The sequence below is a fragment of the Schistocerca nitens genome, chromosome 2 (assembly GCF_023898315.1).
Source record: "Schistocerca nitens isolate TAMUIC-IGC-003100 chromosome 2, iqSchNite1.1, whole genome shotgun sequence".
Classification (NCBI taxonomy): Eukaryota; Metazoa; Arthropoda; class Insecta; order Orthoptera; family Acrididae; genus Schistocerca; species Schistocerca nitens.
In genome coordinates, this window is record NC_064615.1 from 269,518,735 (window position 1) to 269,543,092 (window position 24,358).

At 45.2% G+C, this 24,358-nt stretch overlaps 1 protein-coding gene and 1 pseudogene across 1 annotated transcript in view; both read left to right on the forward strand.

Moving 5' to 3' along the window:
- Positions 1-24,358, forward strand: part of LOC126234977 (frizzled-9-like) — a 250,520-nt gene that overhangs the window by 197,032 nt on the left and 29,130 nt on the right. Inside the window, exons 2-3 of the mRNA XM_049943716.1 lie at positions 14,077-14,337; positions 14,431-14,704. Coding sequence (XP_049799673.1) covers positions 14,077-14,337; positions 14,431-14,704 — 535 coding nt within the window. The remainder of the gene's footprint in view (positions 1-14,076; positions 14,338-14,430; positions 14,705-24,358) is intronic.
- On the forward strand, positions 15,261-15,378 carry LOC126237873 (5S ribosomal RNA; annotated as a pseudogene).

Below are 24,358 nucleotides of genomic sequence, written 5' to 3' on the forward strand. Positions count from 1 at the left end.
TCAGAATTAAACATTTGTAGACGTACTTCATTATGGTGCAGCGTACCTAGGGAATGATACAGACGCCTTTCCTTGCTCTATGTCTCAGTAAGCCGGCCGAAGTGGCCGTGCGGTTAAAGGCGCCGCAGTCTGGAACCGCAAGACCGCTACGGTCGCAGGTTCGAATCCTGCCTCGGGCATGGATGTTTGTGATGTCCTTAGGTTAGTTAGGTTTAACTAGTTCTAAGTTCTAGGGGACTAATGACCTCAGCAGTTGAGTCCCATAGTGCTCAGAGCCATTTGAACCATTTTGTCTCAGTAAAGCACACTTATACTTTCTTTGTTCCTTTCCTTTCCTGCAATAAAAAGCTATCATCATATATACAGCGGATGTCAACTGCAATACAAAAAAGAGAATTTTCGTTTGTTTTATTACTGTATTTATAAAAATTACTCACTGAAAAATACGTAGAATATCGCACGCGGTAGCCAAAAGAGTCCTCAACAGCTCACGTATATCTCGTCTGTTGACCACAGGTGAAAACAAAGCAGAAAGCCCACTTGAAAGGCTGCGTTCTGCACATACGCATATACAACTCTAATGCACATTCGCGAATCCAACAGAAGAGAATGTCTTCCATTTCTCCTCGGCGGATAAACCCTCTGCTAAAATCATAGTTTTGCCGCCAGGTGCAGGCCGTCTACTCCAGACTTATACTCATGAAGAGTGTCGCGTAATACCGGCTTTTTAGCAGCCGGCTGTGAAAGGCACGCCAGTGGGCAGGTGTGTTTCGCGGTGTATCCACCTGCTGTGCCGAGCGCCACCTGCAAGCTGTACTACTCTACTTCCGGTCGTTCGCTGCGACAGTTCTTCTGGCGGGTAGCCGCGCTGGGCAACTGCCGCCGCCCACCAGTGGGAGTTCGATTGTCCCTTGTTTTCTTCACATGGTTCTAACAAGGGAACCTCCCCATCGCACCCCCCTCAGATTTAGTTATAAGTTGGCACAGTGGATAGACCTTGAAAAACTGAACACAGATCAATCGAGAAAACAGGAAGAAGTTGTGTGGAACTATGAAAAAATTAGTAAAATAAACAAACTGAGTAGTCCATGCGAAGATAGGCAACATCAAGGACACTGGGAGTCCAGGTGCGCCGTGGTCCCGTGGTTAGCGAGAGCAGCTACGGAACGAGAGGTCCTAGGTTCAAGTCTTCCTTCGAGTGAAAAGTTTAATTTTTTATTTTCAGTTTATGTGACAAACTCTTATGTTTTAATCTCTATTTTGGGAGTGATTATCACATCTACAAGAAAACCTAAATCGGGCAAGGTAGAAGAATCTTTTTACCCATTCGCTAAGTGTACAAGTTAGGTGGGTCGACAACATATTCCTGTCATGTGACGCACATGTCGTCACCAGTGTCGTATAGAACATATCAGACGTGTTTTCCTGTGGAGGAATCGGTTGACCTATGACCTTGCGATCAAATATTTTCGGTTCCCATTGGAGAGGCACGTCCTTTCGTCTAGTAATCGCACGGTTTTGCGGTGCGGTCGCCAAACACAGACACTAAACTTATTGCAGTGAACAGAAACGTCAATGAACGAACGGACAGATCATAACTTTGCTAAAATAAAGAAAGTAAAATTTTCAGTCGAGGGAAGACTTGAACCAAGGACCTCTCGTTCTGTAGCTACTCACACTAACCACGGGACCACGGCGCTGCTGAGCTCGCATACTCCTTGATGTTGCCTATCTTGCATATGGACTACTCAGTTTGTATATTTTACTAATTTTTTTCACGGTTCCACACAACTCCTTCCTGTTTTCTCGATTGATCTGTGTTCAGTTTCTCAAGGCCTATCCACTGTGCCAACTTATAACTAAATCTGAGGGGTGTGCGATGGGGAGGTTCCCTTGTAAGCACTATGAGACTTAACATCTGAGGTCATCAGTCCCCTAGACTTAGAACTACTTAAACCTAACTAACCTGAGGACATCACACACATCCATGCCCGAGGCAGGATTCGAACCTGCGACCGTAGCAGCAGCGCGGTTCCGGCCTGGAAGCGCCTAGAACCGCTCGGGCACAGCGGCCGGTTTATTTTCTTCCCGTATGCCGCATGGATCTGATGCGATAAACACTGTTGGTCCAGGTGTTAACCCACTCATCCATTACGTTTAGTTTCGCATAAATGATCGACATGTCGGTGCGCTAAATGACCGACATGTGGGTGTGCTGTGACCACAGACTCTGATGAGCCAAAACATTCTGCTTAATAGTTTGTTTCTCCGTCTTTGGAACTAAATACATCACTGACTCTGTGTGTCAGGGATCCGACAGTTTCTTGGTACGTGTGTGGAGGTACGCGGCGTTAGATGTCTACGCACAGGTCATGTAATTTGCGTAAATAGCTGGCCACTGATTCGTGTACGTGGTGATTGCACCCGATAGCGACCCAGATGGGTTCCATAGAATTTACATCAGGCGAATTTGGTCGCCGATACATCAACGTGAGTTCGCTATAACGCTCCTCAAACCAATGTAGTATGGTTCTGGCTCCGAAACACGGGCAATTGTAGGGCCCACTCCTGAAAGATGACAACGCCGTCGGGGAAGACAGCGAGCATGAAGGGATGCAGCTGGTTCGCAACTGTCAGCGTGTCTTCGATTACTACCACAGGTCCCATGCAAGGGCAGTAGAATATCTCCCATAGCATAATACGGTTCCCACCAGCCTGCGTCCGTGGCGCGCTGGTCGTTTCGAGCCGCCGTTCACCTAGATGACGGCATTTGTGAAGACTACCATCGACATAGTGAAAGGTGGCTACACTGAGCCACAGCGTCAGAAATTGCGCCAAAGAGTTTTATTCAGCCGCCTCCACTGGCAGTGCTTATCGAGATGTCGTGGTGGAGAGTGCTTGTTGAGATGTAGCAGTGGTGAGTCGTTGTTGAGAAGTTCACATGAAGAGTGCTTGTTCAGATGTTGTCATATTGTTTTGATGGGCTAGACACCAGATATTGTTGGATTGGGGATGCTGTAATAAATAATCAGAGTGTGCTTTTCGTCAATGTATATGAAGGTAAAAAAATTCCTTTTTTTTATTATTTCAATGTCTTAAACAATAATGCCTCTTGGTCACAGTTTCAGTCAACAAAGCATCTGGCTCGTGTTCTTGTATTAGACTGTATTTCTGGTTTCTATGTGCAATTATAGTATTTCTGGTTTTTTTTATTTACTTCAGTATAAATGGTGTTTAAAATATCTGGTCTTATTGAGGAAGAACCGTGCCAGATGTGTACGTTGAATCACACTTCCACACACAGAACAACGACACTTGTGTTTTGTTGTTTCCTAGGTTTTATAGTTGCTGGGGACTTAATTAATGAATTGTGTTAACGGAAATTTCGTTTCATTCCGTGTTGTTATTCTGTGCAGTCAGATTGCGGAGTAATGCTAGTCAGGGCCAACCGTTTACGAGACTGCGTAATCGGACAGACAGCGACTAAAAAAAAAATTAAAAAATTATTTGCATTCCAAATAATTAAGCCCCCATGCAACAGTGTAGCAAAAATGTGATTCACCCGAAGAGCTGACGCGTTTCCATTGTTCGACGGTCAAATCCCGAGGGTCCCGTGCCCACTGCAGTCGTAACTGACGATGTCGTTGGGTCAAAATGTGAACGCCTAGGGGAGGTCTGCTGCGGAACTCCATATTCAACAATGTACGATGAACGGTGTGCTCTGAAACACTTGTGCGTGAGCCAGCATTGTGCTCTTTCGGCAGAGATGCCACAGGTCACCATCAATCCTACTTCACAGAGCAAACAAGTCTCCTAACGCCATATTCGGCAAAGAGTTGTGGACGTCCAACCATTCAGCATCTAATGGTCGTTTCACTGTCCTTCTACCTCTCTCTGTAGATGCTCACGATAGTAGCACATGAACATCCGACCATCTTCGCCATTTTCGATATACTTCTTCACAGCTTCTGCGTAATAATAATCTGCCCTTTGTCAAAGTCACTTATCTCAATGGATTTCTCCGTTTCCATCCCACATCTTCGCTAGGTTGATCCCCCGTCCGTATCTGCTCCGCTTACATATTTACATACTTTTGTTACTACGTCATGCGCCCACAACGCTACCAGGCAGCATCCATCATCGCGGTGGGCAGTGCTCGTAATGTTTTGGGTCATCGGTGTATCACCTCCTGCACCGAACATCCTTGCAATTGATTTGTTGCATCGGTAACATGCAATGAGAAAGTCAATTGGAAGAGATCCTCTACAACAGTAAACAAGCACACACAAAACAACATCGTGGATGAACTGACTACTGAGAAAGAAACAGTTGAATGGAAGTAGGACTACAAATTTCAATTAGATTGATTCACAAGCAGGCCACACGGTAAACGGATTTTTGAACTTTTTTATACTTACGATACGTGATGTGTGGAACTCGAATATCAGTCGATGAAAGCAGATGCATCTCACAAAATTTTCGAGAAAATCGACTTCGAAGTTCCCCGATGGTCTCTAATATTCTAAAATAAGTCCGTTTCTTTGTTGAGCTGCATGGCATTGCGGTAGTGTGCTCGCCTGCTATGGGGGGCGGCCTGGATTCACTACCGAATCGTGGGAAATTCTTAAACAAAGATGCATGTTCCATGAGCATTTCTGTAAAGGGTAAAACACATAGTGACGAAAAAAGTTCATTTGTAATGGAATTTTAATTTAAAGAATCTTAATTACTGATCTTTTATAAAGAGTCAGTAACTGAGAATTTATTTTTGGAATGTAAATTGAAGTTTTTGTGTATCGTGTGTAATTAGAAATAAGAAGATGTGCGTATTCATAAAAATGACAATTAGATAAGCGTTAATTTGCATGTATTTGATTAATTTTGTGTTTAAACGCCGTAGGTATTCGAACCAATTGAAAAGAAAAAGAACAAATAATGACCGAAACGAGACTCGAACCAGTGATCAAGCTATTACCAGCCACGAGCGCTACTGGTATTTTTCTATTTTTATGCCTTATGTCGTAGAACGCGGACCTTTGTTCAAATATGCTGGGAATCGAAGCCAGGGGTGCATCGAGTGTTCTACCACACAGCCGCGCTGCCTGTGGAAAGACATACCTTGCTTTAGTGCATTAAACAAGCTCAGAGTACTCGAGAATTTTTGAAAGTTCCATCGAACTGCTTTGATCAGTTGATACCTGACGTATCTTGACGTAACATACACTACTGGCCATTAAAATTGCTACACCACGAAGATGACGTGCCACAGATGCGAAATTTAACCGACAGGAAGAAGATGCTGTCATATGCAAATGATTAGCTTTTCAGAGCATTCACACAAGGTTGGCGCCGGTGGCGACACCTACAACGTGCTGGCATGAGGAAACTTTCCAACCGATTTCTCATGCACAAGCAGCAGTTGCCTGGTGAAACGTTGTTGTGATGCCTTGTGAAAGGAGGAGAAATGCGTACCATCGCGTTTCCGCCTTTGATAAAGGTCAGATTGTAGCCTATCGCGATTGCGGTTTATCGTATCGCGACGTTGCTGCTCGCGTTGGTCGAGATCCAATGACTGTTAGCAGAATATGGAATCGGTGGGTGCAGGAGGATAATACGGAACGCCGTGCTGGATCCCAACGGCCTCGTATCACTAGCAGTCGAGGTGACAGGCATCTTATCCGCATGGCTGTAACGGATCGTGCAGCCACGTCTCGATCCCTGAGTCAACAGATGGGGACGTTTGCAAGACAACAACCATCTGCACGAACAGTTCGACGACGTTTGCAGCAGCATGGACTATCAGCTCGGAGACCACGGCTGCGGTTACCCTTGACGCTGCATCATAGACAGGAGCGCCTGGGTTGGTGTACTCAACGACGAACCTGGGTGCACGAATGGCAAAACTTCATTTTTTCGGATGAATCCAGGTTCTGTTTACAGCATCATGCCAGCCGGTGTGGCCTTGCGGTTCTAGGCGCTTCAGTCTGGAACCGCGTGACCGCTACGGGAGAAGGTTCGAATCCTGCCTCGGGCATGGATGTGTGTGATGTCCTTAGGCTAGTTAGGTTTAAGTAGTTCTAAGTTCTAGAAATGAATAAAAAAAATGAATAAAAAAATAGGAGTGCGGGTTAGCTACTACAAACAGCATAGTGAACGCATTATTGTGGCCAAGATAGACACAAAGCCCATGCCTACTACAGTAGTACAAGTTTATATGCCAACTAGCTCTGCAGATGATGAAGAAATTGATGAAATGTATGACGAGATAAAAGAAATTATTCAGGTAGTGAAGGGAGACGAAAATTTAATAGTCATGGGTGACTGGAATTCGTCAGTAGGAAAAGGGAGAGAAGGAAACATAGTAGGTGAATATGGATTGGGGGGAAGAAATGAAAGAGGAAGCCGCCTTGTAGAATTTTGCACAGAGCATAACTTAATCATAGCTAACACTTGGTTCAAGAATCATAAAAGAAGGTTGTATACCTGGAAGAATCCTGGATATACTAATAGGTATCAGATAGATTATATAATGGTAAGACAGAGATTTAGGAACCAGGTTTTAAATTGTAAGACGTTTCCAGGGGCAGATGTGGATTCTGACCACAATCTATTGGTTATGAACTGCAGATTGAAACTGAAGAAACTGCAAAAAGGTGGGAATTTAAGGAGATGGGACCTGGATAAACTGAAAGAACCAGAGGTTGTAGAGAGTTTCAGGGAGAGCATAAGGGAACAATTGACAGGAATGGGGGAAAGAAATACAGTAGAAGAAGAATGGGTAGCTCTGAGGGATGAAGTAGTGAAGGCAGCAGAGGATCAAGTAGGTAAAAAGACGAGGGCTAATATAAATCCTTGGGTAACAGAAGAAATATTGAATTTAATTGATGAAAGGAGAAAATATAAAAATGCAGTAAATGAAGCAGGCAAAAAGGAATACAAACGTCTGAAAAATGAGATCGACAGGAACTGCAAAATGGCTAAGCAGGGATGGCTAGAGGACAAATGTAAGGATGTAGAGGCTTGTCTCACTAGGGGTAAGATAGATACTGCCTACAGGAAAATTAAAGAGACCTTTGGAGAGAAGAGAACCACTTGTATGAATATCAAGAGCTCAGGTGGCAACCCAGTTCTAAGCAAAGAAGGGAAGGCAGAAAGGTGGAAGGAGTTTATAGAGGGTTTATACAAGGGCGATGTACTTGAGGACAGTATTATGGAAATGTAGATGAAGATGAAATGGGAGATAAGATACTGCGTGAAGAGTTTGACAGAGCACTGAAAGACCTGAGTCGAAACAAGGCCCCGGGAGTAGACAACATTCCTTTAGAACTACTGATGGCCTTGGGAGAGCCAGTCATGACAAAACTCTACCATCTGGTGAGCAAGATGTATGAGACAGGCGAAATACCCACAGACTTCAAGAAGAATATAATAATTCCAATCCCAAAGAAAGCAGGTGTTGACAGATGTGAAAATTACCGAACTATCAGTTTAATAAGTCACAGCTGCAAAATACTAACGCGAATTCTTTACAGACGAATGGAAAAACTGGTAGAAGCGGACCTCGGGGAAGATCAGTTTGGATTCCGTAGAAATGTTGGAACACGTGAGGCAATACTAACCTTACGACTTATCTTAGAAGAAAGATTAAGAAAAGGCAAACCTACGTTTCTAGCATTTGTAGACTTAGAGAAATCTTTTGACAACGTTAACTGGAATACTCTCTTTCAAATTCTGAAGGTGGCAGGGGTAAAATACAGGGAGCGAAAGGCTATTTACAATTTGTACAGAAACCAGATGGCAGTTATAAGAGTCGAGGGACATGAAAGGGAAGCAGTGGTTGGGAAAGGAGTGAGACAGGGTTGTAGCCTCTCCCCGATGTTATTCAATCTGTATATTGAGCAAGCAGTAAAGGAAACAAAAGAAAATTTCGGAGTAGGTATTAAAATTCATGGAAAAGAAGTAAAAACTTTGAGGTTTGCCGATGACATTGTAATTCTGTCAGAGACAGCAAAGGACTTGGAAGAGCAGTTGAACGGAATAGACAGTGTCTTGAAAGGAGGATATAAGATGAACATCAACAAAAGCAAAACGAGGATAATGGAATGTAATCAGATTAAATCGGGTGATGCTGGGGGGATTAGATTAGGAAATGAGACACTTAAAGTAGTAAAGGAGTTTTGCTATTTAGGGAGTAAAATAACTGATGATGGTCGAAGTAGAGAGGATATAAAATGTAGACTGGCAATGGCAAGGAAATCGTTTCTGAAGAAGAGAAATTTGTTAACATCGAGTATAGATTTAAGTGTCAGGAAGTCGTTTCTGAAAGTATTTGTATGGAGTGTAGCCATGTATGGAAGTGAAACATGGACGATAAGTAGTTTGGACAAGAAGAGAATAGAAGCTTTCGAAATGTGGTGCTACAGAAGAATGCTGAAGATAAGGTGGGTAGATCACGTAACTAATGAGGAGGTATTGAATAGGATTGGGGAGAAGAGAAGTTTGTGGCACAACTTGACTAGAAGAAGGGATCGGTTGGTAGGACATGTTTTGAGGCATCAAGGGATCACAAATTTAGCATTGGAGGGCAGCGTGGAGGGTAAAAATCGTAGAGGGAGACCAAGAGATGAATACACTAAGCAGATTCAGAAGGATGTAGGTTGCAGTAGGTACTGGGAGATGAAGAAGCTTGCACAGGATAGAGTAGCATGGAGAGCTGCATCAAACCAGTCTCAGGACTGAAGACCACAACAACAACAACAAGTTCTAGGGGACTGACGACCTCAGTAGTTAAGTCCCATAGTGCTCAGAGTCATTCGAAGAGCATCATGATGGTCGCATCCGTGTTTGGCGACATCGCGGTGAACGCACATTGGAAGCGTGTTTTCGTCATCGCCATACTGGCGTATCACCAGGCGTTATGGTATGGGGTGCCATTGGCTACACGTCTCGGTCACCTCTTGTTCGCATTGACGGCACTTTGAACAGTGGACGTTACATTTCAGATGTGTTACGACCCGTGGCTCTAACCTTCATTCGATCCCTGCGAAACCCTACATTTCAGTAGGATAATGCACGACCGCATGTTGCAGGTCCTGTACGGGCCTTTCTGGATACAGAAAATGTTTGACTCCTGCCCTGGCCAGCACATTCTCCAGATCTCACACCAACTGAAAACGTCTGGTCAATGGTGACCGAGCAACTGGCTCATCACAATACGCCAGTCACTACTCTTGATGAACTGTGGTATCGTGTTGAAGCTGCATGGGCAGCTGTACCTGTACACGCCAGCCAAGCTCTGTTTGACTCAATGCCCAGGCGTATCAAGGCCGTTATTCCGGCCAGAGGTGGTTGTTCTGGGTACTGATTTCCCAGGATCTATGCACCCAAATTGCGTGTAAATGTAATGACATGTCAGTTCTAGTATAATATATTTGTCCAATGAATACCCGTTTATCATCTGCATTTCTTCTTGGTGTAGCAATTGTAATGGCCAGTAGTGTAAATGTAAACAGTTACAAACATCCGAGTCCGCATCTCGTGGTCGTGCGGTAGCGTTCTCGCTTCCCGCGCCCGGGTTCCCGGGTTGGATTCCCGGCGGGGTCAGGGATTTTCTCCGCCTCGTGATGACTGGGTGTTGTGTGATGTCCTTAGGTTAGTTAGGTTTAAGTAGTTCTAAGTTCTAGGGGACTGATGACCATAGATGTTAAGTCCCATAGTGTTCAGAGCCATTTGAACCATTCTTGAACAAACATCCGATTGCTGTGTGATCTCCTTGTCAGTATCCAATTAGAAAAATACAATTAAGTTTTAGCCGCAACTATGAATGCTGGAATCTGCGTGATGTGTTTCTTTCCTACCGAACACCGCTCGTGTAACGCAGATGAAACGTTATTTCACCCGTACTGGATGTGCTTGGAGGCTATTGGTTCAGCGCATGAATGGTTCAGTGTCGCGCTCATTCATCGATCAGTCGGCCTGTACTCGTTCATTGCTGGAACCTTGCCGCCTCCCGTTCCGTCGCCACCCACGCACTTACTATGCCACAGCCAGGTCTCATTTTCCTCATCCTTTTTATACCGTCCTTCAACAATTACAGGCTCCAAATCCATTATGTAAAAGCTGCTTCGAAACTGCCCGTGAGAATCTTGTAGGATTGGTATACGTTTTCTCCTCGTCTGCAAAACTTTGAGAACAGCGGTGTTGGGCCACATCTTGGTCGTCGCCTAAGCTAAGTCTTCTCCTCTGTGCGATTTTCACAGGGGCTGGGAAAATTCTCCTTCTACTGCAGGCGTATTGTATAGACTACCTGTTATGTCGATAGAGATCCCCAGCCCCGTTAATCCGCTATCCTCCGTGCCAGCTCCACTGCGAGTTCCTGGAGACACAGTCGCAGCATCAGCTGCTTACGGAAAATACCCATCACTCCTCGTTTGCACATCACGCTTATCGTTCCCCTGAGAATTTCAGTGGCACCAATTAACTTTGTCTCCCGCATCACAAAACGAGTGTAATTAGCTCACGTGGCCTCCTGTACTCTGTCTGAAGCCAATGTAAGTCACTTATAAGGTTCATTACACTGTCCCTTACTTGTAGCCTATTAGAGCCAAGGTTCAGAGCACAATTCCTGTCCTTGTATAACACTCGCTTTTGGATCGTGTATGATTCTTATCATTCTGAAGTTGCTCATTTTGTTGTGCAGGCAATCGATTGCTCGTTGCTAATATACTACGCCTGCTGTTGGTTAGTTAGGCTGGTATTACACTATCAAATTTCTTTGTCAAAGATTTGATCAAATATGTGATCAAATATTCCGTCAAATATATTTGACAAAGATCTTTGATGTAGCGCTAGAAGGGGTATTACACTGTCATCATATTTTTCGTCAAAGTTCAAGATGGCTGACAACAACAACTTGTTATTAACCCAGCAGTTGCATGTACCACAATTGCACTGTGTGCACATGCGGAAGATAAGCGGGGGAAAAAATGAAAACAACCTGGGTGAAGCCGTGGGTTTTACGACTACACGATAAAAGCATTCAACAAAACTTGTTACGTGAGCTTATAGTGGAGGACGTCAAGTCGTACATCAATTACTTAAGAATGGATGAGCATACATTTAGGTATGTGCTCAGTGAAGTGTATCCTCATATCACAAAGCACAATACTTAAGAGCTGCTATATCTGCAGAAGACAGGCTCACTGTAACACTCCGATTCCTTGCTACAGGAGAGAGTTAGGTTAGGTTAGGTTCAGTCAGGTCTCCAATCTTCTTAATCTATTTTTGTATTCAGGGTGCCTCAAGTCGTAAAGCGCCTCATCAGCTTCATACATCTCTATTAATTTTGTAGTTGTCGGTACACACCAATTGTATTTACCAGCAATGTTTATAAAAACACTACAGAATACGGAACGCTGTAGCGATACTAGCGCTCCACGTGGTAACATGTCACACTGCAGTGAACAGAAGACAAGCGACTTCTTTGATCAAATCTACAGCGAGGCCCTAGATTTGATCAAATATTTCACCCAGGTACGTTTCCTTTTTTTCCCTCACTTCTCTTCCGCATGTGCACACAGTGTTATTGTGGCACATGCAACTGCTGCAGTTAATAACAAATTGTTGTTGTCAGGCATCTTGAACTTTGACGAAAAATATGATGACAGTGTAATACCCCTTTTTAGCACCATGTCAAAGATCTTTGTCAAATATATTTGACGAATATTTGATCACATCTTTGATCAAATCTTTGACAAGGAAATTTGATAGTGTAATACCAACCTTAGTTACATGGGTCATAGATCTTTGAAGGATTCTTTTATTGAAATGATGTGCAACAAGTTAGTTTACAGGATATTTATGCATTATTAGTATTAACGTTAATGAGCACATTATTTTTTCAATCCTACTCGTTCATACAGCTTAAAAACACGTGAGCTTTTTACAGGCTAGCAGTTTTTAAATACAAATCTATCCTCGGAACGGAAGGAGTTGTCCAAACAAATTAATTTAGCTTAAGCTTGAAGCTTCCTTTGTTACCTGTAGATATTTTATGTTATTGGCAGATGATAAAAGTATTGTTGCTTCGTATTAAACTCCTTTCTGAGCCACTGACAGCTTTAACAATGGGTAACACAGGTCATTTTTGCTTCTGATGTTGTAGCTAAAGTATACAGGACAGCTTCGATTAGACATTCACCATAGTTAATGGTGGTAATTGTATTCAGAACAGTGTATCAGCTACTCACTTACTCTGTCTACAGTTTCTTGGACAGTAATTAAATATACGAGTCAGCTGCTCTGGAGTTCGTTAATTCAGTTAAAATCCCCATCTGTTCCAATGGCTCTGAGCACTATGGGACTTAACTTCTGAGGTCATCAGTCCCCTAGAACTTAGAACTACTTAAACCTAACTAACCTAAGGACATCACACACATCCATTCCCGAGGCGGGATTCGAACCTGCGACCGTAGCGGTCGCGCGGTTCCAGACTGTAGCGCCTAGAACCACTCGGCCACTTCGGCCGGCTCCCCGTCTGTCTTGGATTCGTCTCTATTGAACAGTTTCGTCTTTGCAGGAATTTTCCAGTGCGTGAGATACATACCAGATGGACATAGTTAAAATACCATTATAATTGGAAAAGGTTGCACTGTCGAAAATGTGCAGCAGTGGAGAACCCATAATGTTAGGATATTTTAATAGAACTAAGGAGAGCCAGAATGTTGCTATTCAATAAATTGGTTTCGGATTTGGACCCTGTTGCAACTAAAATGTTAAGTATGTGAGTTCGGCAACATATGACACTCACGGACACGCCTCGTCATTTCGACTTGGCTGGAAACCTGAGAAGTTTAACATAAAGTTCCCTTAGAAATGCTAGGAGCAGAATAGTTGTAATAAGTAACGACTCACTGAGACGATAATTTCCACCGACTGCAGTCAGTATAATAATTTTTTAATAGGAATGAATGACACGAGCAGTATTGGCCCCAGCACGGAGCCATGTGGAAAGGCAGAGGTGTGATATTTTTAAAAATATCAAGCATGATATGTATCGATGTTTAAGAGTATCAAAGTTGGCTCTCGATATATCTAAAAAAGTATCGATATATCGCAGAAAATACTGTCGGTCCTATGGCCTATAAAAATATCAGCTGCACATTGTAAATACGTATAATACCAGTTTTAGAGCTGTATATCTAAGCACTGATTTATTATGTACATCAACAAGCTAGCAGCCTGCCTATCCCCCTTAGAGCAAGAATTGAAAGGAAAACGATGCACGCTCTTGGTTGGCGATAACCACTTTCCTAACAATGGTAACTGCATGTAAGTGGCACAACCAAGGGTGACCGGCGTTCGGTTTCGTAACATATCGGATTTGTCCTGAACACTTCATGTCGACTTCCCTTTTTTTCATTCCTGTCAACCTAGCAGTTGCAGTTTCAAAATTACGTGGTGAAGTTAAACGTTGCAATTCCTGTTGGTATCGTCTAGCGCCGATTACGTCAGCATTAGCCCCTGACACGTCTCCCACCACTGCAAATACCAATCTTCTCATTTAGATTTTTGTTAATAATTTTCAGCAACTGTTTTTGAAGAATGCTGATGTGAAGAAACATCCCTCTAGTTGCGTTAAAAATTGTTTTTTTTCCCTCTCTTAACGCAACTGGTGTGCTGTTTCTTCACATTGGGGTCATTCCATTCACACCGCCAGGTCCCCGTTCATTTGGCTTTCTTCTTTGTCACACCTGCACTTGCTTCAGACAGACAAAGAGAAAGACTGGGCGTGATGAAAGCTCAAAAAGTAGTTAGACTTCTTCACACAGTGAAAGTAAAATTATATTCACTACAATTTCAAGAGAACAGTTTCATACAATTACCGAAAATTGCAAAACAATATAATGTAAAATAAAGCTATCGGCCCTCGATATTACCATTTCGATATCGATATATCAATGTATCGTATAAAAATATCGGCGATATGTAACGATATTTTTTTGAAAAAGTATTGATATTGTTTGAAGAGCCATAGTAGGTGTGTAACGAGCGCCCCGCGTGGCCGCCGTGTTGCAGCTGCAGGCGCTGCTGCCGATGGTGCACTACAACTGCTCGCGGCACGCGCGGCTGTTCGTGTGCTCGGTGTTCGCGCCGCTGTGCACGCCGCAGGTGGCGGGCGCCGGCGTGGCGGCGTGCCGGTCGCTGTGCGCCGCCGTGCAGCGCGACTGCGGGCCCGTGCTCGCCTCCTTCAGCCTGCCCTGGCCCGCCGCGCTCGCCTGCGACGGCTTCCCCGAGGCGGGCCTCTGCATGCACGAGCCGCCGCCCGCCAACAACACGGCGCTGCCCGCGCCGCTGGAGCCCGCCGAGGCGGAGCGCGCGCTGCTGGCCGCCGACGCAGCCGCCGACGCCGACGCCGCCCCCTCCTCGCAGCCGCCGCCCCCGCCGCCGCCGCCACAAGTGTGGCTGCCCGCGGCGCACGCCTGCCCGCCCAACTTCGTGCGCGCTCGCGACTCGCTGGGGGCGGTGACGTGCGCGCCGCGCTGCGGCCGCGACGCCTACTACCGCGCAGAGGACAAGCGCTTCGCCGAGACGTGGATGACCGGCTGGGCGTGGCTCTGCTTCCTGTCCACGCTCTTCACGCTGCTCACCTTCTGGGTGGAGCCCGCGCGCTTCCGCTACCCCGAGAGGCCCGTCATCTTCCTCGGTGAGTCGCCGCCACCACTCATTAGCTGCACCAACTCTCACCTATTAACAGCACCCGCCACCACACATCGTAAGGTGTAAACTCCAGACCTACGCACTTCCCATTAACTATGTCCGTCGTATTGCAACCTATTGGTCCGTGCATCCATTCTTTGCAACACCATCGTCATTAGATCCTGTTTCCTCCAACTCTGCCATGTCCCCACAGAGTGTAACAAAACGGCACCAACAAACTTCACAGGGTTGCAGAGGGTGTATTGAGGAATAAATTGACGACGGGAGCCCCACCCGGAATATTCATCCAACCATACTACAGAGCGTCCAAGTTATAGGAGCCAATGCCTACCATCAGGTCACCCCTTTCACAGCACATGCGAATTTATGCGCTCTACTGTCTTGCTGTGAAAGACTTGAATGTACTCTACACCATATGGCGTGTATGGCGTGCTGGTTATCTAAAACTAAATCGCATGCCCGGGAACTGAAATATTGCAGGATCTAGCCCCGGTCCGTCTATGGAATATTTCAGTCCGTCTGCCTTCACCTCTTAATCAAAACGCAACGGCCTTGCCGCAGTGGATACACCGGTTCCCGTGCGATCACCAAAGTTAAGCGCTGTCGGGCGTGGTCGGCACTTCGATGGGTGACCATCCGGGCCGCCATGCGCTGTTGCCATTTTTCGGGGTGCACTCAGCTTCGTGATGCCAATTGAGGAGCTACTTGACCGAATAGTAGCGGCTTCGGTCAAGAATACCATCATAACGACCGGGAGAGCGGTGTGCTGACCCCACGCCCCTTCTATCCGCATCCTTCTCTGAGGATGACACGGCGGTCGGATGGTCCCGGTAGGCCACTCGTGGCCTGAAGACGGAGTGAGTGCTTCACCTCTTAATCGCGTGAAAATTCACCAGGAACAACACATGGCTCCGATTCCACGCCAAACTTTAGGTCTGCTCTTCCCAGCAGGATCATTGGGGTAGGTTAGCGATCCGCAAGTCACCGAGGCGGCGTCCAATTGAAACTCTCGCACCAGCCACGCGGAATCATTATTACCTCCTGCTGTTAGGGCCATTGCGAGAAATTTTTTTTGCGGTCAGTCAGGAACCAGCATTTTCCTACGCCACTACAACTTCTACTCCCTGCAGCGTCGTTGGATCACATTTCGGGACGTCATTTCCTATCCTCAGTTCGTTCCTCAAACACCCTCTGCAAGCCATCGAAATTCGTTGCAGTCATTTTGTTACTCCCCGTATATCCTCTTCATTCCTCATGTGTCCTAAACTACCCTGTCTCTTACGCCTGTGTCTCCTCCTTTACCACTCATTCTAATGTGAAGTTTGGTTTATGAACATCACAGAACTGTACTAGGCATACTCCATTTGGAAGTAGTGCGCCCTTCGCTCCCTCTGATCTTTGAACTGATTTGACTACCCTCTTGGAGGAGGAAATGCAGTTTAATTTTCTCTCCAAACCACGTGTAACTCTCGAGTTTCGACAGCTCATTGTGAGGTCAAAGAAACGACAAGAGACAGATAAGAATCCTAGTACTGAACTCGCAACTTCTGCTCTTGTGACTTCTGCCTAACCACTTGCGGCTATTCTATCTAATCGACTAACACAGTATTGATAAGATATGATCATGGGAAACTCAGGTACTAACTTTTCCATACTAACTTGCTGAACATAAATGCTGTACCCCTCCTCCATCCTCCACGCGTGCAAAGCCTTCATCTTACACCAATACTTTTAGGATATCCTCTTCTAAATTCCGTCACTCTCTCTAAATCTCTTGGAGCAATATACACTCTGCCTTGTTAGTTTTTAACGTCAGCTCATTCTCCTTTACACACATTCTTCACAAGATCGTCGCATTTTCCCCTCTCCCTAGATCACATTGAAGCATCCTCGACACATCATGTGCACCCCTCAAAGTTACTGCAACAACCGTATCGTTTCCCTCTCACTTCTAATACTATCACAATCTCGCATCTATATCAACACTTCCCACAGATCCTACATCTGCACGCTCCGTATCCACTCGCGGCTTAATTTTGACAGATCGACATTCCCCCGTTGATGTTTATCCCTCCTATCAAATCTTATCCACTCTTCCCTTTATGTCCTCATGCTGCATCCTTCCCTTTTCTTACCTTCTACTTGTGGCCACATGTATTTATTCCTACCACCCATTCTTTCACATTATATGTATCCTTAGGTTTCATCCCACCTTGCCTATCCGTTTCACATATCCTACAATGTATAACATGCTTCAACCCTCTTCTAGTATCATCCTTTTCCAGTGAAGGCGCCTTCTGGTTCTCTTCACAGCCTCACCAGCTTCAGTTTTTAAAATAGGCAGATGTGACTATTTTTAATATCTTTTTAATAATTTGACAAATATTCGTAAGTACAAATACTATATGTCTTTTGTGTATAAGACGTTTTGGCTAAAGAGCGGCATGTTGTACTCCTCTGGGAATAAAATAACGATAAAAAGGAGAGAGGCAGAAATTACAAATACTACGATAATAAAGAACAAGTTTACACTGTGACAGGAACGTAGGTGAGAGAAGTACAGACAAACAGTGATCTTTAGTATGTTGTGACCATTGTGGTTATTTTCTGGTCGAACATGAGGTTTGCAGTTCGACGGCTTTCACACCGAACAAACCGTAACCAACCTCTTCATTACATACGTAATGTAGCTGCAGGCCTACAACCTAAAAGGGTCTGTTTCCTATCCAAAGAGACACCCGTTTAGCAGAGCGCTCAATTCTCCTGTTTAGAACACCTACATGTTTATAAAGCCTCCAGTACGACGTATTTTCTTCCTGTGGAGTGATCAAAGACACGTAAAAGAATAACTTTCATTAACAAAACTGGACTCAGTTATAACGTCCTTGGATGAATATCCGCATAACTACACTCCTGGAAATTGAAATAAGAACACCGTGAATTCATTGTCCCAGGAAGGGGAAACTTTATTGACACATTCCTGGGGTCAGATACATCACATGATCACACTGACAGAACCACAGGCACATAGACACAGACAACAGAGCATGCACAATGTCGGCACTAGTACAGTGTATATCCACCTTTCGCAGCAATGCAGGCTGCTATTCTCCCATGGAGACGATCGTAGAGATGCTGGATGTAGTCCTGTGGAACGGCTTGCCATGCCATTTCCACCTGGCGCCTCAGTTGGACCAGCGTTCGTGCTGGACGTGCAGACCGCGTGAGACGACGCTTCATCCAGTCCCAAACATGCTCAATGGGGGACAGATCCGGAGATCTTGCTGGCCAGGGTAGTTGACTTACACCTTCTAGAGCACGTTGGGTGGCACGGGATACATGCGGACGTGCATTGTCCTGTTGGAACAGCATGTTCCCTTGCCGGTCTAGGAATGGTAGAACGATGGGTTCGATGACGGTTTGGATGTACCGTGCACTATTCAGTGTCCCCTCGACGATCACCAGTGGTGTACGGCCAGTGTAGGAGATCGCTCCCCACACCATGATGCCGGGTGTTGGCCCTGTGTGCCTCGGTCGTATGCAGTCCTGATTGTGGCGCTCACCTGCACGGCGCCAAACACGCATACGACCATCATTGGCACCAAGGCAGAAGCGACTCTCATCGCTGAAGACGACACGTCTCCATTCGTCCCTCCATTCACGCCTGTCGCGACACCACTGGAGGCGGGCTGCACGATGTTGGGGCGTGAGCGGAAGACGGCCTAACGGTGTGCGGGACCGTAGCCCAGCTTCATGGAGACGGTTGCGAATGGTCCTCGCCGATACCCCAGGAGCAACAGTGTCCCTAATTTGCTGGGAAGTGGCGGTGCGGTCCCCTACGGCACTGCGTAGGATCCTACGGTCTTGGCGTGCATCCGTGCGTCGCTGCGGTCCGGTCCCAGGTCGACGGGCACGTGCACCTTCCGCCGACCACTGGCGACAACATCGATGTACTGTGGAGACCTCACGCCCCACGTGTTGAGCAATTCGGCGGTACGTCCACCCGGCCTCCCGCATGCCCACTATACGCCCTCGCTCAAAGTCCGTCAACTGCACATACGGTTCACGTCCACGCTGTCGCGGCATGCTACCAGTGTTAAAGACTGCGATGGAGCTCCGTATGCCACGGCAAACTGGCTGACACTGACGGCGGCGGTGCACAAATGCTGCGCAGCTAGCGCCATTCGACGGCCAACACCGCGGTTCCTGGTGTGTCCGCTGTGCCGTGCGTGTGATCATTGCTTGTACAGCCCTCTCGCAGTGTCCGGAGCAAGTATGGTGGGTCTGACACACCGGTGTCAATGTGTTCTTTTTTCCATTTCCAGGAGTGTAAGTACAACAGAAGTATCTCTCCTGTGACATTTTCTGTGATGTGCCTACACGACGAACCTCAGCTTCGAGGTAGGCGGCGGCGTGAAGACGCGGAACGCCACTGGACCGACGCTGCCTGTGTGTGGCGGCTGACGTGCTGCTGGTGAAGACGAGGACGAACCGGGGTCGAGTTTGACGGCGTGGACCGCTGAGAAGAAACTGCTAGTACTGCAGACTGGAAACGACTATGAAAATCCGATAAAGCTTTGCAAAGATGTGTTGGGCAGTGTCTCTAGTATGACTCTAGGTAGAATTATGTCGCTCTTTTCATTCCTGAGCTCTTAGTGAGCGCGTAAAGATGTTATAGAAAATAGTGTCTCCCGCCAAGTACGAGGGCCTGGTGAGAATTTTCCCCTGAAGCTATGCAACCAACATTACATAACTGTCGTGCGGTTTCTTTTTCAAGACAATTCTCAGCCTCATTCTGCAGGGGCAATGAAGATGTTCTTGCGTCGTTTCAATTGTAAATGTTTGGTTACCCACAATACAGCCCGTAATTGTCTCCCACTGAGTTTCATCTCTGCTCAAACGAACCGCTGGCTATGAAGGCAACATTTTGGCACAGACAACGAGCTTTAGGCCAGCGTAGTGAATTGGCGGAAAGCACTGGCGGCTGCCTTCTATGATGAGGGTATTGGAAAGTTGGTACAACGCTACGACGAATGTCTGAGTCAGAACGGCGACTACGTAGAGAAGTAGCTAAAAGGTGTAGCTAACTGTTACAAATGAAACATTTCTGATTTTCACTGTGATTTTCATTTCGCGATCAATCGTAACTTACTTTCTGGACAGCCCTCGTATCTCGGTGCTGATGAGAGCCATTTACCCACGTTCCCCTGGCGGCGCGGCTGCCCGCACGGCCTGCCTGTTGTGCAGAGGAATTGACTACAAGGCGGGTGCAACACTAATCCTCACACTCAATCCCTTCGTTACAGAGTAATAATATAATTATGATTTGTTACCCCAATGACATGGCATGAAAGGGAAGCAGTGGTTGGGAAGGGAGTGAGACAGGGTTGTAGCCTCTCCCCAATGTTATTCAATCAGTATATTGAGCAAGCAGTAAAGGAAACAAAAGAAAAATTCGGAGTAGGTATTAAAATCCATGGAGAAGAAATAGAAAGTTTAAGTTTCGCTGATGACATTGTAATTCTGTCAGAGACAGCAAAGGACTTGGAAGATCAGTTGAACGGAATGGACAGTGTCTTGAAAGGAGAATATAAGATGAACATCAACAAAATCAAAACGAGGATAATGGAATGTAGTCGAATTAAGTTGTGTGATGCTGAGGGAATTAGATTAGGAAATGAGACGTTTAAAGTAGTAAATGAGTTTTGCTATTTGGGGAGCAAAATAACTGATGATGGTCGAAGTAGAGAGGATATAAAATGCAGACTGGCAATGGCAAGGAAAGCGTTTCTGAAGAAGAGAAATTTGTTAACATCGAGTATTGATTTAAGTGTCAGGAAGTTATTTCTGAAAGTATTTGTATGGAGTGTAGCCACGTATGGAAGTGAAACACGGACGATAAATAGTTTAGACAAGAAGAGAACAGAAGCTTTCGAAATGTGGAGCTACAGCAGAATGTTGAAGATTAGATTGATACATCACATAACTAATGAGGAGGTATTGAATAGAATTGGGGAGAAGATGAGTTTGTAGCACAACTTGACTAGAAGAAGGGATCGGTTGGTAGGACATGTTCTGAGGCATCAAGGGATGACCAATTTAGTACTGGAGGGCAGCGTGGAGGGTAAAAATCGTAGAGGGAGACCAAGAGATGAATACACTAAGCAGATTCAGAAGGATGTAGGCTGCAGTACGTACTGGGAGATGAAGCAGCTTGTACAGGATAGAGTAGCATGGAGAGCTGCATCAAACCAGTCTCAGGACTGAAGACCACAACAACAACAACAACAACAACAACAACCCCAATTACTTGTGTTTCTGTCAGTATCTCCAAACCGAACAACACAAAATAAAGAAGTCTCGCTGTCCTAAGTTCAAACTGGTAATAAAACACTGATAGTAATTTTTTTTAAACGAAGTGAAATGTTGGAAACAGTGCGTAGTTTACCTAACACACTCCAGACCATTTCATTCTATTCTGTTTGTTGAAATGAAATGTCGTGTGGCTTGGGCCTCCCGTTGGGAAGACCGGTCACCTGGTGCAAGTCTTTTGAGTTGACGCCACTTCGGCGAGTTGCGTATCGATGGGGATGAGATGATGATGATTAGGAGAGAATCTCCGACCAAACGCGGAATCGAACGCGGGCCCCTTGGCATCGCAGTCCGTCGCGCTGACCACTCAGCTATCAGCATGCTGTTTGTTTATTTTGCTCTTTATCCAAATGGATTTTCAACAACCCTCAACACAAAAAATCGTCAACTGAATCGGTAACTCTATTGCTATTTTGTTTTCGATGTGTTGGTTATACATAATTTTTATTCTAGATTTATCAGGCCTACTTTCAAACTATGCCTACTTTCAAACTTTTTTTTTTATATTCATCGGTCTTCTGACTGGTTTGATGCAGTCAGCCAAGAATTCCCCTGATATACTAATCTCATCATGTCAGAGTAGCACTTGCGTCTTACGTTCTCAGTTACTTGTTGAATGTATTCCAATCTTTGTCTTTCCCTATGATTTTTACTTTCTAAAACTCCCTCTAGTATCTTGGAAGTTATTCCCCGATGTCTTAATACATGTGTTTTCATCCTATCCATTCTTATTACCAGTGTTCTCCATATTTTCCTATATTTACCGTTTCTGCAGAGGACCTCGTCATTCCTTATTTCATCAGTCCACCTAATTTTGAACATACTTCTACGACACATCTCAAACGCGTAGATTCTCTTTTTTTCAAAGTAGGTGTGTTAAATTCTCCCATTACTTGTTGAAGATTGCAAACAGTATAGTGTCGTCAGCAAAACGAAAGTGGTTCGCATATATTCCATTAATATGGAGTTCTTCTTCGTTCTCCTTGGCTAAGGACTTAATTAATTCGTTTGAGAAAAGTTTGGGTGCTATGGAATGTCCTAGCCTGAGTCCTCTCGCGATTTTGAATTTCCTGCTATTCTGATGAACTGTAATGGTAGAAATAACATTGAGTCAGTGTCTTGTTCCTGTAACTACAAATGAATGTGAAAAGAAGTCAAAAGATTCTGGAAAATCGTCAGTCCCAGACGACGAGATCATTCATACGCAGTGTCCATTCTCAATTTCACTGACGAAGTGTAAACAGTCCGTTTGGTATCCCTTCTAATGCCAGCCTATTCCTGATTGACGACTTGTTTTTATCCGCCCTGATGATTTTAGCGAAAATCTTGCAGATTACGGAAAGGAGAGTGGTGTGCCTAGAATTTATTTATATTTTATTAGTTGCCTTTCTTCTCGTATTTATTGATCAGTTCTACAACGTTATTTACTACAAGCAAAATATAAACCGAATGAGGTTGGGCTGGGAAATTCCAGGTTGGTTCATGCAGTACGGCCACGGCCGACTGGTTCCTTATCGAACTGGAGCTCAAGTTTACAACTGCATGTATACATGAATTACGTTTTTAGCTGTAATACAACAAGTCTAATATGAAAATAGTACTACTACTAGCTATTCTAGGTGGTGCCTTCAAGTTCAGTGGCTGCGATTTTCTTTTTCACAAAATTGCCCGACAAAAATTGTTTAAATTGAGTCATTTCTCAAAGTAATGTTCCTACAGCTTTACACAGTTCCCACAACCTTCTGTGGCCGCTGCGAACCCTTATTTAGGAGTCTATTCTGACGATTGGAAAGTCTCCCTGTCTAAGGATTTTAGAATGTGCGTCAACAGAGTGTGTCTGTCAAAAATCACAAAGAATCAAGTCAGGTGAGCAAGGAACATTGAGAAACCATTTCAAAGCACTCGATGTACTGGTGCACTGCCTGGATGAAAGAGCATACGTACGATCTCTTCCGGCAGTTTTCCTCGCAATGCTGCAAGAACCTTACATCTTTGGTAGTCAAATTTGTCACCGTGATGCCCTTTGAACTCACTGAGTAATAATTTCGCCGCCGCTATCCTAATACATGACCACAATCTTTTTTCAGCTCTGATCCTTGCCAGAAAAGGTTTCAATGCCCATGAATATGTGTGGTTTAACTGAGCTGACTGGTGTTTCGCTTCACGATTGAAAAACGGCATCCATGTCCCATCCATTGTCAAAATAGTGTAGAAACGGAAGCCACTGTCGCGTGTCAAAATCACCTGGCAAAGTGCCAGGCGCTCAGCCCTGAGGTAGTCCGTCAGCATTGGAGGCAGCACTTGGGGGACACATCCCGCATTTTGAAGTCATCTTGCAGGAACCACGGAAATGCCAACTATGGAGGCGGTATTTTCACACTCAATCGGCGATCCTTCCTCGCGTGGCCATGTTGCCAGACTGGCCAGTGCGGGACCTAGATTCATTTGGTTCGTTCTCACACGATGTTCAGCCATCTGTGAACTGTCGCATCCACGTTCGCGCATTCTCCACATTCATTACGACGACATCACACGTCTCACTCAACTGGTTATTAATTTCACTGGCTGCTACACCGTGCGAGATTAGTCGCTGTCCTTGCAACGAAAACGTCACCATTTCTAGTATCAAAATCACACCTCACTCTTGCAGCAGCTGCTAGAGTTATGTGTGCCGTACGGCACTCCCAGTGACACGCATGCACAAATTGTGCCCGCGTATTCTACAGGGTGTCCGAAAAGTCTTTCCCTGATTACATAAATTTATAACTTAGGCTAGAAGTAAGATACAAATATGAAACTGGTGTCTAATTGTTTACAAACTATCAAATTTTTTTCACACATCAGTAAACTTCCACATGAGCACCCTTGGTAGAACGTAGCACATCTAGGCGATATTCAGTTTCCGTCCACACATTAGCCAACATCACTGGAGGGATCGATTCAACGACTGTGGTTATCCGTTGCCGCAGGGTTTCAAGATCTGGTACACGTGTTCGGTAGACCTCGTCCTTGACATAACCCCATAAAAAGAAGTCTAATGGGGTTATGTCAGGAGAGCGTGGAGGCCAAACCGTTGGCCCATCACGACCAACCCATGCCCAGGAAAAGTCATATCGAGATAGGCACGGACGTCGAAACGCCAATGAGGCTGTGCACCGTCTTGCTGAAACAAGACATCGGGGTGATACTGAAGCAGCTGAGGAACAGCATACAGTTGCAACATGTCCAGATACACTGCAGATGTGATGGTAGCCTCAGCGAAGAAGAA